At 37.0% G+C, this 17,928-nt stretch overlaps 1 protein-coding gene across 6 annotated transcripts in view; it reads left to right on the plus strand.

The window, feature by feature from the left end:
• Positions 1 to 17,928, plus strand: part of Pex6 (peroxin 6) — a 29,690-nt gene continuing 11,762 nt past the window's right edge. For 2 of the 6 annotated variants that reach the window (XM_053785917.2, XM_070095493.1), the window contains exons 1-10: positions 15 to 127; positions 1,280 to 2,732; positions 4,311 to 4,434; positions 4,932 to 5,115; positions 6,766 to 6,887; positions 7,472 to 7,636; positions 10,453 to 10,599; positions 11,144 to 11,252; positions 11,822 to 11,938; positions 15,990 to 16,067. In XM_053785917.2, coding sequence (XP_053641892.1) covers positions 1,287 to 2,732; positions 4,311 to 4,434; positions 4,932 to 5,115; positions 6,766 to 6,887; positions 7,472 to 7,636; positions 10,453 to 10,599; positions 11,144 to 11,252; positions 11,822 to 11,938; positions 15,990 to 16,067 — 2,492 coding nt within the window. In that variant the 5' untranslated portion in view covers positions 15 to 127; positions 1,280 to 1,286. Of the gene's footprint in view, positions 146 to 1,279; positions 2,733 to 4,310; positions 4,435 to 4,931; positions 5,116 to 6,765; positions 6,888 to 7,471; positions 7,637 to 10,452; positions 10,600 to 11,143; positions 11,253 to 11,821; positions 11,939 to 15,989; positions 16,068 to 17,928 lie in introns of all 6 variants that reach the window. The other 4 variants (XM_053785918.2, XM_053785916.2, XM_070095492.1 and 1 more) reach the window with 4 other exon arrangements.

The following is a 17,928-nucleotide window of genomic DNA, read 5'->3' on the forward strand; positions in this document are numbered from 1 at the left end:
CTAAAACTAACCAGCTTTGGACATTATCTAGTCTCTGTACATTGAGAATTAAGGCTCGACACTCCACGAGCTGTCAGTGACCCTTACAAACCCAACAAAAAGAAGACCTCTGAGTCTTAGCTAGTAAGTAAGTAAGTTTATTCAGGTATACACAAATACAGTTACATAGAATTATCATACATAGCAGCATATGTGTAGAGAACCTAGGATAACCCAAAAAAGTCAGACAGAGTGACTTATTAGTAACTAGACAGTTTAGGTTAATAATAATAATAATCTTTATTTCTACAAGTACATATATAAGTTACACAGGCCTAGCTGACATCAGTGACATATAATATAGAAAGCCGCTTGTTAGGCACGTTATTGAAGAACTCGGTTCACCATGTAATTTTACAGATACTGTTTTAAGTTCTCAGTTGTTTCAATAAGCACATAATTTTTATAGGAATAATTGATGGTAAATAAGTCTGACTTTTTTTGGGTTTATAGGTGATTTACTCGTTACTAATATAACTGTAATTACCCAAAACTTAGGTATTTTTTTGTGTGTGTAAATGTACATAAATAAACTTGTAGATATCCCAACCAAGTCAAACAAGGTTACTTAACTTTATATAGCCTTGTCAGTTATCATACATAACATACAATATTTTTACAATAATCTTAAGGGTACAGGCATTATAGACATGAATAATACATTATGTTGATTTAGTGTAGCCAGCAGTAACAGCCTGGTTGATCAGGCTCTGATCCACCAGGAGGCCTGGTCACAGACCGGGCCGCGGGGGCGTTGACCCCCGGAACTCTCTCCAGGTAAACTCCAGTGTATGATAACCCAATAAAATCATTGTGGCTTGTCTTAATAATGGTAATCCTATGGGTTTAGCACTCCCCATAATTATAATAATTAATAATGGTAAACGATACCTGCTTAATGGGGTTCTTTAGTTGAAAATGGGCAAATAGAGCACTGGAGATGTGTAGTTGTGATGTGATCAATTCATCACCCTTAGTGGGTTGTCAAGTGCTGTATAACCCTTGTGGGTTTAGTGCTTAGTTATGATAATAATAATAGTAGGTGGTCAGTCTCGTGAGTCTGAAGCAGAGGCAGGTTAGGTTAAGTAAGATTAGATTTCTAAGGAAACAGGAGAAGCGGTTCTTGATGCAGATCTTAGTCATATGATCACTCTTAGTTTTCTACACATATCAGATACTTTTTTTTGTGTGTTTTAGGCATCAATGACACATTATAGATTCAAGTATTTTTTTGTTTCAGGTATAAAATGGCAGAGGAATCGACAGTTTTGAGAACTTTGAGTTACATGCAAATGTTGCTTTATGTCTGCTCTTTGATCAAGGTTACCAGGCCACATATAGTCAACCCACTAGAATTTGCTGCCAAGCAGACAAATTATACCCAATCTAGGCACAGACTGAAAGTACTAAGAGTATCATTGAAAACTCTGTACTGTAGATCTTTGAAAGTTATAAGTTGTGAACCTGATATCAATGCTGTTGTTCTTGTCAATAAAAAAATTGCTCTTTGCCTTGGGCTGAGGTGTGGCCAGTGGCAGAATGTCTTGTGCTGCCTTGAAAACCCGCCCAGAAATGGTGCATCTAATGATAATGTGAAAATTGTTAGGAGGAGGTGGATCATGATTGGAGTGTGTCCAGATGTGGCAGAAAATCAGTGTCTGGTGTCTCCTGTACTCTATCACAATTTGCAGCAAGGCATTGATAATAAAAATGTTGTCATAGAATTTGACAGTACTGGTGGTGTAGCAGTTTTGTCAGATGCTGTCAAAAGAATTTTCACACTGTGGAAAGATGCTCATGGTGCTGAGAGTATTCTTAACATAAATAAAAAATTTACCCAGCACACTCCAGATACTGCAGTGGAAGTCTACGTTCAAGTTGTGGAATCTTCAAAATATAAATGCGGAAGTCAGTTGGAATTACTACTAAAAGATTATTTTAGAGTCCCCAAATTAATTACAGTGGGTGATATTTTAATTATTCCTGTTCCTAGTCATCTTGGCTATGAATTTACTGTGATTAATTCAGTAATTCCTCCAAAATATATTGTTATCAAAATCTCTGGTGCTAAAACAAAACCTGACATTGACACTAAGCAGAGTAGTCTTGTAACTATGGGCATCACGAGCCTTTATCTTGCTGGCACTGTCCAATGTTATCATCCAATACTTGCAGAAAAATTTGATGATAAGGGTAATGTGGATATTCCTCCAGTTTTAAATGATACCTTTGTTAAAGTTAAGGAAGTTCTTCATATGGAAATGCAAGAGAGAGAACAAGTGCCACAGTCTTTAGATGGCGATATATGCAGTAAAAGTATTGCCACACATTGGAAAGGTTTTGGAAAGAATAACCTTGTACATACAAAGGAATCCAGTGATATCCTACGTTCCAGGACTGATCCACATCACGGGAAAGATGAACACTACATTGAGGCATTTGTTTCTGAAGGAGAACAAGGTAATATAGGTGGTATTACTCTGCTGCTGATGGGGCAACCAGGTAGTGGCATTGAACAAATTATCAAGCTTGCAGCATCAGCTCTTGGACTAGGAGTACTCTGGATTAATTCATGGCACCTAAAAGGGGATACTAGTGGTGGAACAGAGGCAAAATTACGACAGACATTTCTCCGAGCCTCCACACAAGGTCCCTGTGTTCTTGCCCTTCTCAGTGTGCACTGTTTTACAAAGGTTTGTAAAGTTTAGAACTGTATTAAAAATGACTTTTTTACATAATTGAGAAGAGAGATTTGAAGCTTTCCAGAACTTAAAGTACATTATAGCCTATTAAAATTTAGTGCTTTCTGGCAAATATAATAAAATAATAATCCATTGCTTAAAATTTTCCAGTGCTATAGATTCACAAAGTCAACATTACCTGTATACAGGAATTGTAGATTGTATAGAGGTATTGTAGATTTTTTCTTACAATATATCCTTATGTATACATGATATAGAATATCCAAATCATTATCTGGAGTTGAAGTGCAGGGAAACGAGTAAATTTAGGTTTCACAGCCACAGGCATACAGATATTAGGTTCATCACCTTGCACGTTGCTAGCCAGATATTCCAACTGCTATTCTTCAGCATCCATTATAGTAATGTGAGTTTCTTCATATGATTAGGCTTCATTATGGTAAGCATTGTCCACATCACAGACATAGATGGTGTCATTTTAGCAAAATGATTATAAACTATTCCATTATTACATCTGTGCTTTCATCAACTGGTTTCTTCTCAGTGTCAGAACTTGTCAATTTTTTCTGTCATTTGGGTTCAAAACTACCATACCTGGAGTATACCTGGAGGGTGTTCCAGGGGTCAGCATCCCCATGGCCTGGTCCATGATCAGGCCTCGTGATGGATCAGGGCCTGATCAACCAGGCTGTTACAGCAGGCTGCATACAAACTAATGTATGAACCATACATTAATAATTGAGCCAGTGAGTGTTTGATGAGCAAGAACATCTTTGTCACAACTTATTTGTGAATGTCTTGCTCAGTTGTCAGAAATCATTTAATATTCCACTTAAGCCTTTGGTGTATCTAATTAATTCAGTCATTTAAGTCTCTAAATTAAGAGAGGACCCTTCGGAATCATGAAAATGCTAGTAGGCAATAATTTATCTTAAGTGTTTTTTGGAGGAGTACATACTCGACTTACATCATCTTTTTATGTTACTGAAGTAATTGTTGAAGCCTCATTGTTCAGTAGAATGTGGTATTTTTTTTTTTTACTGGTAATTTGGTGATGGTCGTTTATAGAATGGTAGGATAGTGGTCAGTCATTCTATCTGTGATCGTGTGTGGCTTTTTCACGGATATATTGACAATGTTGCTTGTAAATGGATAAAGTATGTTTTTAGCAAGTGCATTTCTGATGTTGCTTTTTACATTGCATTTCATTTTTATAGTAATTTGCAGTTGAACCTCAGTTTTGATGAGGTGAGAAAGCAAATAAGTTTTTTTTATTATTATTATCACATCGGCTGTTTCCCACCAAGGTAGGGTGGCCCGAAAAAGAAATATCTTTACCATCATTCACTCCATTATTGTCTTGCCAGATAAGTTACACACAGTGAAAACGAAAAATATTCTTGTTTATTTCCTTAGCCTTGTTAAATATCTTTAATGCAGTGTCACTACTAAAGATTATACAACCTGAGAGTTCAGCATTAATCTAATGCTTCTTTAAACTTCAAAATATATTTTCTTTAGCAAGCCCACAGTGAAAAACTCAAAGTAGCACAGTATGTGAATTTTCAGGACCGTGATGGTGGTGAGGATGCTCGTGTTGTATCTGCACTCAGGGAGGAGGTTGCCAAATTGTCCCAAAGGAACTCGCACGTGTTCCTGGTAGCCACAGCTCCAGATCGCACCTCACTCTCAGGTAAACAGCAAAATTTAGTATGAGGTTATTGCTTAGAGGAATTGCCAGTCAACTCTCTGTGTCATAACCTTAACTGAGCTTTGGTAAAACACAGTTCCACTGATTTTCTATAATATAATTTGCTTAGTGCAAAAAACAGTAAGAATACGATTTTCATAATCAAGACTATGTAAGGACCATTTTATATTTGAGCATGATGATTTGACTGAGGATGTGATTATTATTGGTTAGTTACACAAACAGAGTAGTGCTCAAGATGACCATATTCATTATTATTATTTGCTTTTTCCTCAAGATGAGACTCAGTAATTAACTAACACTCAGGAGGCGTGAGGAAATTTGCCTATCCATCTGACTTTGCGCAGGAATTGAATCTGGATCCATTCAATTTTGCACCTAATATTCTGTGATCTGAAATGCAGGTCAACAGTAATGATGAGTGTTTGTTGTCACAAACTGTGTACTTCAAGACACTATGGAAGGATGTATTATTACAGATGATCTGTGGAGTGTGTTTAGTTACCAGGAGAGTATAGAAGTACCAAGTCTAAGGGAAAGAACCATTATGCTGGACTGGCTACTCTCTAAGTGGCTTCCTGCAGTACAGACACAGACTGTGGCTCAACGCACTGCTGGTTATGTCCTCGGTGATTTTCAGGCACTTATTAATGCAGCTCACAGGTTGGTTTGAATTAATAACTAAACTATCTTTACAAGGAGTAAAGGAAGGGCATAGGATGTGAAGGGTTATGACTCACAAAATCGAAATAACACAGTTGTAGACAAACCATGGCATTGGCCAGCTGGCCCAGTGGCCTGGGTTGAAAAAAAAATTATAAGATGTATTGTGCTTTGATACTTTAAAGTAGTATTTTCAAAATGGCCTACATCTTTATGCACTAGTGTTATATATTGTCAACATAAGTAGTAAGGCCACTTATGGTAGTTTCTGACATAATATTATCAGGATGATTACTTGGCATCTTCTCAAATACAGTAGAATCTGATAAATGACTCCTAACAGTTGAAGAATAGTATTCCAGTGTAGGGAACAATAAGCTCATTGCTTATGAAGGTTCCCCAAGCCATGCATTGAACCAGTTCCCAGGATGCAACCCAAAACAGTTTACCAATCTTTTTTATGTATTTACCACTATATTAGATGAACGGGCAGCAGGTGTCAGGAGACCTGCACATACCGTATGTTTGGCTCACCCAATATTAAATTGTGCACCTGTTGGTTTATCAATAATTTAGTGTCCTGCATTGAAAGAAATTGATAGATTGATAAACAGCAACTATCCGGGGAGGTACAATTGACCTCTCATTTAAGTGTAAAACATTCTGGACTCTGGCAGGATTTCTGTCTTTTTCCTTATGTCATAGCCACATCAGCTGCTTTGTACTAAGTCAGGGTGACCCAAGGAAGGCAACAAATTCACCATCGTTCATTCAGTAGTTGGCCTGCCAGAAGTGCTCAGACATCATAATTCAAATTTTTTTTTTTTTTTTTTTTTTTTTTCAACAAGTCGGCCGTCTCCCACCGAGGCAGGGTGACCCAAAAAAGAAAGAAAATCCCCAAAAAGAAAATACTTTCATCATCATTCAACACTTTCACCACACTCGCACATTATCACTGTTTTTGCAGAGGTGCTCAGAATACAACAGTCTAGAAGCATAAACATATAAAGATACACAACATATCCCTCCAAACTGCCAATATCCCAAACCCCTCCTTTAAAGTGCAGGCATTGTACTTCCCATTTCCAGGGCTCAAGTCCGACTATATGAAAATAACCGGTTTCCCTGAATCCCTTCACTAAATATTACCCTGCTCACACTCCAACAGATCGTCAGGTCCCAAGTACCATTCGTCTCCATTCACTCCTATCTAACACGCTCACGCACGCTTGCTGGAAGTCCAAGCCCCTTACCCACAAAACCTCCTTTACCCCCTCTCTCCAACCCTTTCGAGGACGACCCCTACCCCGCCTTCCTTCCCCTATAGATTTATATGCTTTCCATGTCATTCTACTGTGATCCATTCTCTCTAAATGACCAAACCACCTCAACAACCCCTCTTCTGCCCTCTGACTAATACTTTTATTAACTCCACACCTTCTCCTAATTTCCACACTCCGAATTTTCTGCATAATATTTACACCACACATTGCCCTTCAAATTGCAACAGCCCCACCCATCCTTCACTGTGCAGACATTATATTTCCCACCTGTAAAACTGAAGTCTGGTTGACCAGTCTTCCCATATACCTTCACAGTACCTTTCTCATATTCTGGTATGTCATGTCCCAAAAATCACTTCTCTTGCAGACACTATCTACAGCGTGTAACATCAAAGGAGGATGACCAGTTGGAAGATTTTTATAACAGTATTGATGCTGACAGTAGAAAAGATGTGCCATTACTGTACACTGATCTGCTTAAAGCTCTAGGTATGTTATTTACAAGTTTATGCAATCACATTCTTTGCATTGGATGTCATAGTGGGGATTGGTGTCCTTGTTCTATCTCATTTCAGTTGAAAGTTGAATCAAGTTGACAGAAACACAGATGTATGATAAACATTGGTCAGTGGCACAAACTTGCATAGATACAAATCAGAAATTAAAATAAATAATATATACATGTACAGTGGACCCCCAGTTAACGATATTTTTTCATTCCAGAAGTATGTTCAGGTGCCAGTACTGACTGAATTTGTTCCCATAAGGAATATTGTGAAATAGATTAGTCCATTTCAGACCCCCAATCATACATGTACAAACGCACTTACATAAATACACTTACATAATTGGTCGCATTGGGAGGTGATCGTTATGCGGGGGTCCACTGTACTATGTTTCAACCTTGCATGGTAAGGTTGAAACACTGCTAAAGTGCTGAATCATGTGGTTTCTTTTTACCATTTATAGATAAATAATTAACAGAACTTTTTTTGTTTGATAAGAATATATGTGGCATGTGGGAAGACCAAAAAAAAGCTAGTATTTTCACACCTTTTTTGTTGTATTTATAGATGAGTTACAATCAGTTCGTAGTGAAGCTTTGGGAGCACCACGCATTCCAGAAGTGCAGTGGAAAGAAGTTGGAGGCTTAGAAGATGCTAAGCGGCAAATCATCAACACTATTCAGTTGCCTCTTCGTTATCCCTCCCTCGTGTCCAGCAGACTTCGTCGCTCAGGCAAGTTAGGACAAACTGAAGTAATTATGCTACAAGGTGTAATAAAATGAAAGATTCTTTCAAGTTGATTATGAGATATGTACAGTGCTGCTTTGGCTGACAAAGTTTATAGATAAAAAATATATAGATAAAATACCTCACTGGTCAAACAAAACACTGAGAATCCCCTCATTGGTTAAGGGGAGGAGAAAAGAGGACAGTAACCACATACCTGTACTCTGTAAAAGATGGCCAAACCTTCATGAACTAAGAGCCACACACAACATTTATCAAATAGTGGAAAGCTGCAAGATATGGATAACTTTTTATATAGGGCCTACATATATATAACTAGGGCTCATTGTTTCTTTTAGCCCTTAAATGGTTCAAACGTATATATACGTTTTTTCAACATCTGAAAGTATGTAATAAAATGTAGATCTTCTTTTTTGTTTTACATTTGAAAACGTGTAAAAAAACTTTTATCTACATTTTTTTTTTTGTTATATTTGAAAATATGTAAAAAAAGTAGATCTACTTTTGTAGCACTACGAATTTGAACATCGATCTGTTTGGATCGTTTAAGGGTTAAATATATTAAAACTAAAAACCAAGATGAACAAGAGACAATGTGATTTAGCAAATGTACAGTGAAAAAATTCAATAATATCCAAAAAGTCTCTAAATTTTTTAGCTAGTTTTTAATGAAAAATCCTAAGATTTTATTTATGTCAAGAACTGCAATGAATGAGCTAAAATAGTCTTTTGTGGCTGGTGAGCTGCATTGAATGAGGTGAAATTATCACTTGTTGCTGGTGAGCCATACTGAATGAGCTAAAATAGTCACTTGTGGCTTGTGAACCATATTTAATAGACTGAAATAGTCATATGTGGCTGTTGAGTTGCATAGAATGAGCTAAAATAGTCTCAGCATTGAATATGCTGAGAAAGTTGCTTGTAACATGCGAGCCATAGGTAGGCCACGTCTGCCCTATAGGCTTATAAAAAAATGTCCGATAGCTCAAAAAGATTTCTTAGTAGTATCAAGAAGAGAACGTGAGATGACAGTTCACAACTGTCTTCTCAGAAAATAGGTGTTGTAAAATCATCTACATATTTGTTACCTGTTCCATTTCCCTTCATCTCTTGATGAGTTGCAGCTGATTAACAGTGTGCATTGGTGTCTTGTCTTCAGTGTTTATTTGGGTTGTCATGAAATATTTAGTCCCCAGTGGTTGTAACACATTAATTATTCATTCCCAGTACTATTTGTGAATAAAAAAAATTCACTCCATGGGGAAGTGGAAAAGAATCCTTCCTTTGTAAGCTATGCGTGTCATAAGAGATGACTAAAATGCCAGGAGCAAAGGGCTAGTAACTCCTTCTCCTGAATGAATTACTAAATGTAAAACAAAAAACTTTTGGTTTTCTTTTTAGACCGCATGAGGCCTGGTCATGGACTGGGCCGCAGGGGCGTTGACCCCCAGGATACCCTCACTATATATCCTGCCTCGGTGGCAGATGGCCGATATGTTAAAAAAAAAATCACTATAGAGACGTGAGGAAATTCATAATTGGTATTGTTCAAACTGAGCAATACTTTAAAGAAAGTATGACCAAACTAGGCTGCCTGCCAGAAAAGAAAAAGGCAACTCAGCCCTAAGGAATATTAGAATACATAATGTTGAAATGGTGACTAAAGGTGAAATAGTATTGCAAGCTAATATTTTACTTGCTAGATATTGGTCAAAAATTGTGACAGTAATTAATGCAGCTTTTTAAGATAGTTTCCAGAAATGATTTTTCCTCTTACCCAGTGCATTACTACTTTTGCATAATATTTTGCATGTGTAGTGGGTTGATATCTATTTGATAGATCATAACATTAATGGTATACACTACCAACATGTTGATGAATTAGACAGTGTACCATACTTGGGTTTCTTTAGTTTGAAGATTTTTTCAATACAGAACTTATTAGTTGGCAAAGGGACTGATTACCTCATCTTCAGCAGTTGCCAATTAATAAGCTTTCTACTAAATTGATAAAGTTACTGGTTGGTGAAATTTCTTCAAAATAAACATTGCCAGGTGCTGCACATATGTGTAATTCTTCATTGTTTGGTAGAAATGGATGGAAAACTGTAAATTAAATGATTATAGGGGATGGTGGGGTGACTAGACAGTCCTGTCCCATGAGTGTCCAAGGCTTATGCTGCATGTGCTTGTGTAACACAATGCCAAGCAAGTCTGAGTGTACAGCTCTGCAACAATGGGTTTTGCTGGAATTTATGGGACTCGTTTAGAAAGACGTATCAAGCTTATAAATATTCATTTATTGGTGATTATGGATTTTTTTTTTGTTATTTTAACCCTTATTAAACGGTCCAAAGAGATCGACATTCAGATTTGTAGTGCTACAAAAGTAGGTCTACTTTTTTTTACATATTTTCAAATATAACAAAAAAAAATATTGATAAAAGTTTTTTACATGTTTTCAAATGTAAAACAAAAAAAAGATCTACATTTTTTACATACTTTCAGGTGTTGAAAAAACGTATATATACGTTTGGACCATTTAAGGGTTAATAAAATTCATCGGTGGGAGACGGCTGACTTGTTAAAAAAAAAAAAATTGGGGTGCTCTTATTTTCTTGTTAGATATTGTTCAGTAATTATTGAAACAATAATTACAGTTGATGTGGGTGAATTACAAAAATACTGTTTCTCTTTATTTTACTGTATGGCTATTTTTCTATCTCCTTTCTTTAATCTGTATCTAGTATTGCAGTATACTAATTCTTAGAGAATAATAGAGTACACTATAATTCTTACAGGAGTGCTGTTGTATGGCCCACCTGGGACTGGGAAAACTCTCTTGGCTAAAGCAGTGGCTACAGAATGTGGTCTGAATTTCATGTCAGTGAAAGGCCCTGAACTGCTTAATATGTATGTTGGGCAGAGTGAGGAGAATGTGCGCCAAGGTCAGTCATGATAACTCTTTTATCCTTGTGCATAATTTATTTTAGATTATGCAAGATGTCAATAGGCTTACAGGGAATAATTCTTTTCAGTTGACCATATGGGCTTTTCCATATTTAGACCTCACATTTTTCAGGTCACCTTGCCTCGGTAGGAGACGGCTGGTGTGTTTAAAAAAATTATTAAATTTAATTAGGATTTTTGTATTATAGTATAATCAACATTTTTCACAGCTCCTTTCCCACCAGTTACCACCATTCCACACATACCACCACTCTTAAGTCATTTTTATTACTTTTTTTGCTTGTATTATATGATCCATATCCAGCCTCAGATATACCCATTTAGCTTTTGTGTTTTCTCTAGAATTTCATTTTAGAGTTTATCTGGTTGGCATATCCTACACTTTTGGCATTCTTTTACTCTTAGCAAATATTATTAGCAATATTATCTATATTTTTTGTAATTAGCTCTAAGAAAATTAGCACTGCATTATGAAAATTGTTCATAATTATAGTACTGGTATTATGATTTCTTCACCTGCAGTGTTTGCTCGAGCTCGGGCTGCTGCTCCCTGTGTAATATTCTTTGATGAGTTGGATTCATTGGCCCCCAATCGTGGACAATCTGGTGACTCTGGTGGAGTTATGGACAGGTAACTTGTTGTGTTTTTGGAACTACCATCCAGCTATAGGCATTCCTCACTGTATGTGATAGATAAGTTACAGGCTCATCAGCAACTGTAGTAATCTCAGTCAGGTCATCAATACTTAATTCTTCACCCTCATGTTATCCTCTTCCTACTCCTTGCTGCAACTTTTAAAATGTGTGCTTTGCACTCATATGACAGTGTTGATACCACTGTATTCTGGTACATTCCCCTTTTTGATATAAACCTTGGTAATAGTTACTGACAAATTTCCCTTTTTGCCTTCATGAATAGTCTCCACAGATTCTTTAATGCACCACCCACCTTTTTTTTTTTTTTTATCCCCCCCCTCATCATTTCTGTGGTTCATCTCATCTTTCATATACCCATCCACCAACAAGACCACTCCCATTTGATGAATGTTGCTATTATAATGCACAGTGTGCATTGTTAGTTGCATCATATACTTTCCCATGAATGCAGTCCCTATATTTAACAGGGTATGTTTGTAAAATACTTAGTGGTATCCTAAAATTTTGAATAAAAAATTTATAATTGTAATATTTTCATGACAGGATTGTGTCAGCTTTGTTGGCAGAATTAGATGGTGTAGCAAGTGCAGCTGATGTGTTTGTTTTGGCTGCTACAAATCGACCAGATCTCATTGATCCTGCACTCCTTCGTCCTGGGAGGTGAGCCGGCAGTAAAGGGTTTAAGTTGTCCTTGAACCGTATGCTTAACCCTTAAACTGCCCAAACGTAGATCTACATTTTTTCAACATTTGAAAGCATGTAAAAAAACGTAGATTTTTTTTTTTTTTTACATTTGAAAACATGTAAAAAACTTTGATCTACTTTTTTTTTTTTGTCATATTTGAAAATATGTAAAAAAACCGTAGATCTACTTTTGGAGCACTACGCATGTGAACGTAAATCTGTTTGGACAGTTTAAGGGTTCAACTTACATCACATAAAGGTATTACTGTACGTACAATATTTCTCTGGTAAGAATGTGTAACAGTGGTACTGATTGTATTACTGTGCAATAGTTTTACCCTTGCATTCACATTACTTTATTTAAATTTCATTAAAGGAAGTTTTCATCAAGGTTACAAGTGTAAAGTATAATAAACTTAAGGGTGTCTATTCATAGTTTTCTTTTTTAATACCAGTTTATTCACAATGACTACAACATTCCCAACACACAGCATAGGAAGTTGATTGGTAAACAATAAGCACCCAAGGAGGTACAGTAGTAACCTCCTGTCCTAAGTTTGACGTCTTTCTTTTAAATATTTTGCACTCTTGATAGGACTGCTCATCCTTTCTTGTTTGCCTCATGAACATGTAAGATAACAGATAACTCTTATAGACTTATACTTGCATTCAGTATGCAACTATTTATATTTTTTTGTGTATGTGTTTATTAAGAGTTCTTATTCCTGCAATATTTTTCCAATTTATAAAGCCTGATCCGAGACTGGACCATTAGGGCCATGGCCTCCGGAAACATTAGCATATACATATATACATTACTAACACACATCATTCGTAACACACTTGTAACACTGGTTCACTGATGACCCTTTGTTAGATTACCTGCTGTCATCAACAGTCTAAGATTTTCTGCTCATTGTATCGCATATAGTATAGCTTTTTAGCTTTCTGTTCATATTTGCTAGTTTTTTTATATTGTAATTTTCTTAAACTATATCTATGTGAAAAGTGGGTTATAGTAAACGTGTATGCACCTGGAGAAGAGAGAAGTGTAGAGGAGAGAGATTTTGGGAAATGTTGAGTGAATGCGTGGGGAGTTTTGAATCAAGTGTGAGAGTAATGGTGGTTGGGGATTTCAATGCTAAAGTGGGTAAAGTGGGTAAAAATGTTATGGAGGGAGTAGTAGGTAAATTTGGGGTGCCAGGGGTAAATGTAAATGGGGAGCCTTTAATTGAGCTATGTGTAGAAAGAAATTTGGTAATAAGTAATACATATTTTATGAAAAAGAGGATAAATAAATATACAAGGTTTGATGTAGCACGTAATGAAAGTAGTTTGTTAGATTATGTATTGGTGGATAAAAGGTTGATGGGTAGGCTCCAGGATGTACATGTTTATAGAGGGGCAACTGATATATCAGATCATTATTTAGTTGTAGCTACAGTTAGAGTAAGAGGTAGATGGGAAAGGAGGAAGGTGGCAACAACAAGTAAGAGGGAGGTGAAAGTGTATAAACTAAGGGAGGAGGAAGTTCGGGTGAGATATAAGCGACTATTGGCAGAAAGGTGGGCTAGTGCAAAGATGAGTAGTGGGGGGGTTGAAGAGGGTTGGAATAGTTTTAGAACAGTATTAGAATGTGGGGCAGAAGTTTGTGGTTATAGGAGGGTGGGGGCAGGAGGAAAGAGGAGTGATTGGTGGAATGATGAAGTAAAGGGTGTGATAAAAGAGAAAAAAGTAGCTTATGAGAGGTTTTTACAAAGCAGAAGTGTTATAAGAAGAGCAGAGTATATGGAGAGTAAAAGAAAGGTGAAGAGAGTGGTGAGAGAGTGCAAAAGGAGAGCAGATGATAGAGTGGGAGAGGCACTGTCAAGAAATTTTAATGAAAATAAGAAAAATTTTTGGAGTGAGTTAAACAAGTTAAGAAAGCCTAGGGAAAGTATGGATTTGTCAGTTAAAAACAGAGTAGGGGAGTTAGTAGATGGGGAGAGGGAGGTATTAGGTAGATGGCGAGAATATTTTGAGGAACTTTTAAATGTTGAGGAAGAAAGAGAGGTGGTAATTTCATGCACTGGCCAGGGAGGTATACCATCTTTTAGGAGTGAAGAAGAGCAGAATGTAAGTGTGGTGGAGGTACGTGAGGCATTACGTAGAATGAAAGGGGGTAAAGCAGCTGGAACTGATGGGATCATGATAGAAATGTAAAAAGCAGGGGGGGATATAGTGTTGGAGTGGTTGGTATTTTTGTTTAATAAATGTATGAAAGAGGGGAAGGTACCTAGGGATTGGCGGAGAGCATGTATAGTCCCTTTATATAAAGGGAAAGGGGACAAAAGAGATTGTAAAAATTATAGAGGAATAAGTTTACTGAGTATACCAGGAAAAGTATACGGTAGGGTTATAATTGAAAGAATTAGAGGTAAGACAGAATGTAGGATTGTGGATGAGCAGGGAGGCTTCAGAGTGGGTAGGGGATGTGTAGATCAAGTGTTTACATTGAAGCATATATGTGAACAGTATTTAGATAAAGGTAGGGAAGTTTTTATTGCATTTATGGATTTAGAAAAGGCATATGATAGAGCGGATAGAGGAGCAATGTGGCAGATGTTGCAAGTATATGGAATAGGTGGTAAGTTACTAAATGCTGTTAAGAGTTTTTATGAGGATAGTGAGGCTCAAGTTAGGGTGTGTAGAAGAGAGGGAGAATACTTCCCGGTAAAAGTAGGTCTTAGACAGGGATGTGTAATGTCACCATGGTTATTTAATATATTTATAGATGGGGTTGTAAAAGAAGTAAATGCTAGGGTGTTCGGGAGAGGGGTGGGATTAAATTATGGGGAATCAAATTCAAAATTGGAATTGACACAGTTACTTTTTGCTGATGATACTGTGCTTATGGGAGATTCTAAAGAAAAATTGCAAAGGTTAGTGGATGAGTTTGGGAATGTGTGTAAAGGTAGAAAGTTGAAAGTGAACATAGAAAAGAGTAAGGTGATGAGGGTATCAAATGATTTAGATAAAGAAAAATTGGATATCAAATTGGGGAGGAGGAGTATGGAAGAAGTGAATGTTTTCAGATATGTACTTGGGAGTTGACGTGTCGGCGGATGGATTTATGAAGGATGAGGTTAATCATAGAATTGATGAGGGAAAAAAGGTGAGTGGTGCGTTGAGGTGTATGTGGAGTCAAAAAACGTTATCTATGGAGGCAAAGAAGGGAATGTATGAAAGTATAGTAGTACCAACACTCTTATGTGGATGTGAAGCTTGGGTGGTAAATGCAGCAGCGAGGAGACGGTTGGAGGCAGTGGAGATGTCCTGTCTAAGGGCAATGTGTGGTGTAAATATTATGCAGAAAATTCGGAGTGTGGAAATTAGGAGAAGGTGTGGAGTTAATAAAAGCATTAGTCAGAGGGCAGAAGAGGGTTTGTTGAGGTGGTTTGGTCATTTAGAGAGAATGGATCAAAGTAGAATGACATGGAAAGCATATAAATCTATAGGGGAAGGAAGGAGGGGTAGGGGTCATCCTCGAAAGGGTTGGAGAGAGGGGGTAAAGGAGGTTTTGTGGGCAAGGGGCTTGGACTTCCAGCAAGCTTGCGTGAGCGTGTTAGATAGGAGTGAATGGAGATGAATGATACTTGGGACCTGACGATCTGTTGGAGTGTGAGCAGGGTAATATTTAGTGAAGGGATTCAGGGAAACCGGTTATTTTCATATAGTCGGACTTGAGTCCTGGAAATGGGAAGTACAATGCCTGCACTTTAAAGGAGGGGTTTGGGATATTGGCAGTTTGGAGGGATGTGTTGTGTATCTTTATACGTATATGCTTCTAAACTGTTGTATTCTGAGCACCTCTGCAAAAACAGTGATAATGTGTGAGTGTGGTGAAAGTGTTGAATGATGATGAAAGTATTTTCTTTTTGGGGATTTTCTTTCTTTTTTGGGTCGCCCTGCCTTGGTGGGAGACGGTCGACTTGTTGAAAAAAAAAAAATATCTATGTGGTGTTTACCTTTTGTGGTATTGTTGCAGATTTGAGAAACTTGTGTTCCTGGGTGTTTGCAAAGACCGTGACAGTCAGATCAAAATTTTGAAAGCTGTTACATGCAAGTGAGTAGATGATACAGTTTGCTTCTGTTGTATCTTTGTTAACTGGTGTTTGTGTATGATATTAACCTGTAAACGGTCCAAACGTATACAGTGGACCCCCGGTTAACGATATTTTTTCTCTCCAGAAGTATGTTCAGGTGCCAGTACTGACCGAATTTGTTCCCATAAGGAATATTGTGAAGTAGATTAGTCTATTTCAGACCCCCAAACATACACGTACAAATGCACTTACATAAATACACTTACATAATTGGTCGCATTCAGAGGTGATCGTTATGCGGGGGTCCACTGTATATACGTTTTTTCAACATTTGAAAGTATGTAAAAAAAGTAGATCTTCTTTTTGTTTTTTACATTTGAAAATGTGTAAAAAACTTTGATTTGCTTTTTTTTTGTTATATTTGAAAATATGTAAAAAAAAAAAGTAGATCTACTTTTGGAGCATTACATATGTGAACATAGATCTGCTTGGACCGTTTATGGGTTAAAGATTACAACTGTTTGCTTTCACTTCACATTATCTTAAGTAACTTCCTTCTTTTCGTAGGTTATGGAGAGTTTTAAAAGTACAGTTAAATATAATTTCTGTAATGTAATTAACTGGTGGTGGATTGAGATTTACCAGTCCCTGTGCTGACTAGCCCTAATGAGTTTTGTGCTTCACATAAAGTGTAAAGAAAAAACACACTGGCCATCTCCCACTGAGGCAGGGTGACCTGAAAAAGAAGTAATGAAAGCTTTTCCTTATCTTTACATTTTGTAATGTATACAGGAGAAGGGGATATTAGTCCCTTGCTCCTAGCATTTTAATCGACTCTTATGACATACAAACACATATGCAGTTTAATGTGATCCTTTATTGACAACGTTTCACCCACACAGTGGGCTTTTTCAAGTCACAAACAATGTTTCCATATTGTCGGTATTTTATACCATTTATTTTCATCTTATGACACACACACATGGCTTATGGAGGAATTCAATTCAATTCAATTCAATTCAAAGCTTATTCTCTATAAAGATTACAATGTTGAATTTACAGAATTTGGTTGTTGTGTGGTTTACATGTAATTAAATAATGATTACAGAGTGTACCACTAGAACGCCTAGCATGGCTAGGCATTTCGGGCAGACTTAGTTTAATTTTTTATTTTAAAATATTACAAATTATGAGGTAAGTTGGTATCATGGCTAAGTGACTAAATACTAGTTTGTGAGTTTAGCAATGTGAATGCTTTTGTTTTGGCACAGTACATAGTTTCAGTATTGGAGTATCATAGGATTCATTATTTTAAGATTGAGATTAATATTTCTGTTTATGGTCAAATGGGTGAGTGAGTGTAAGTGTGAACCACCAGGTGGTATTCGTGCAGTTAGTTGATGGGGTTTATCAGGGAGATAAGATGTTTTCTAATGGTAGTTTTGAAAGTGATGAATGTGTCTGCAGTTCTAGAGTTCTCAGGTAGGGTGTTCCAGATTTTAGGGCCTTTGACATACATTGAATTTTTGTAAAGGTTTAGTCGGACACGGGGAATGTCGTAGAGATGTTTGTGTCTGGTGTTATGCCTGTGGGTTCTGTCACAACTATCAAGAAAGCGTTTTAGGTCAAAGTTGATATTGGAGTTTAAGGTCCTGTAGATGTAGATTGCACAGTAGTAAGTGTGGATGTACTGAACAGGGAGTAAGTTTAGATCTATGAAGAGTGGGGGGGGTGTGTTGCCAGGGATGGGAGTTAGTGATTATTCTTACTGCAGCTTTTTGTTGGGTTATTATTGGCTTTAGGTGTGTTGCTGCAGTTGATCCCCAAGCACAAATAGCATAGGTGAGGTATGGATATATAAGTGAATGGTATAGTGTGATA

The sequence above is a fragment of the Cherax quadricarinatus genome, chromosome 50 (assembly GCF_038502225.1).
Source record: "Cherax quadricarinatus isolate ZL_2023a chromosome 50, ASM3850222v1, whole genome shotgun sequence".
In the NCBI taxonomy this organism is placed as follows: Eukaryota; Metazoa; Arthropoda; class Malacostraca; order Decapoda; family Parastacidae; genus Cherax; species Cherax quadricarinatus.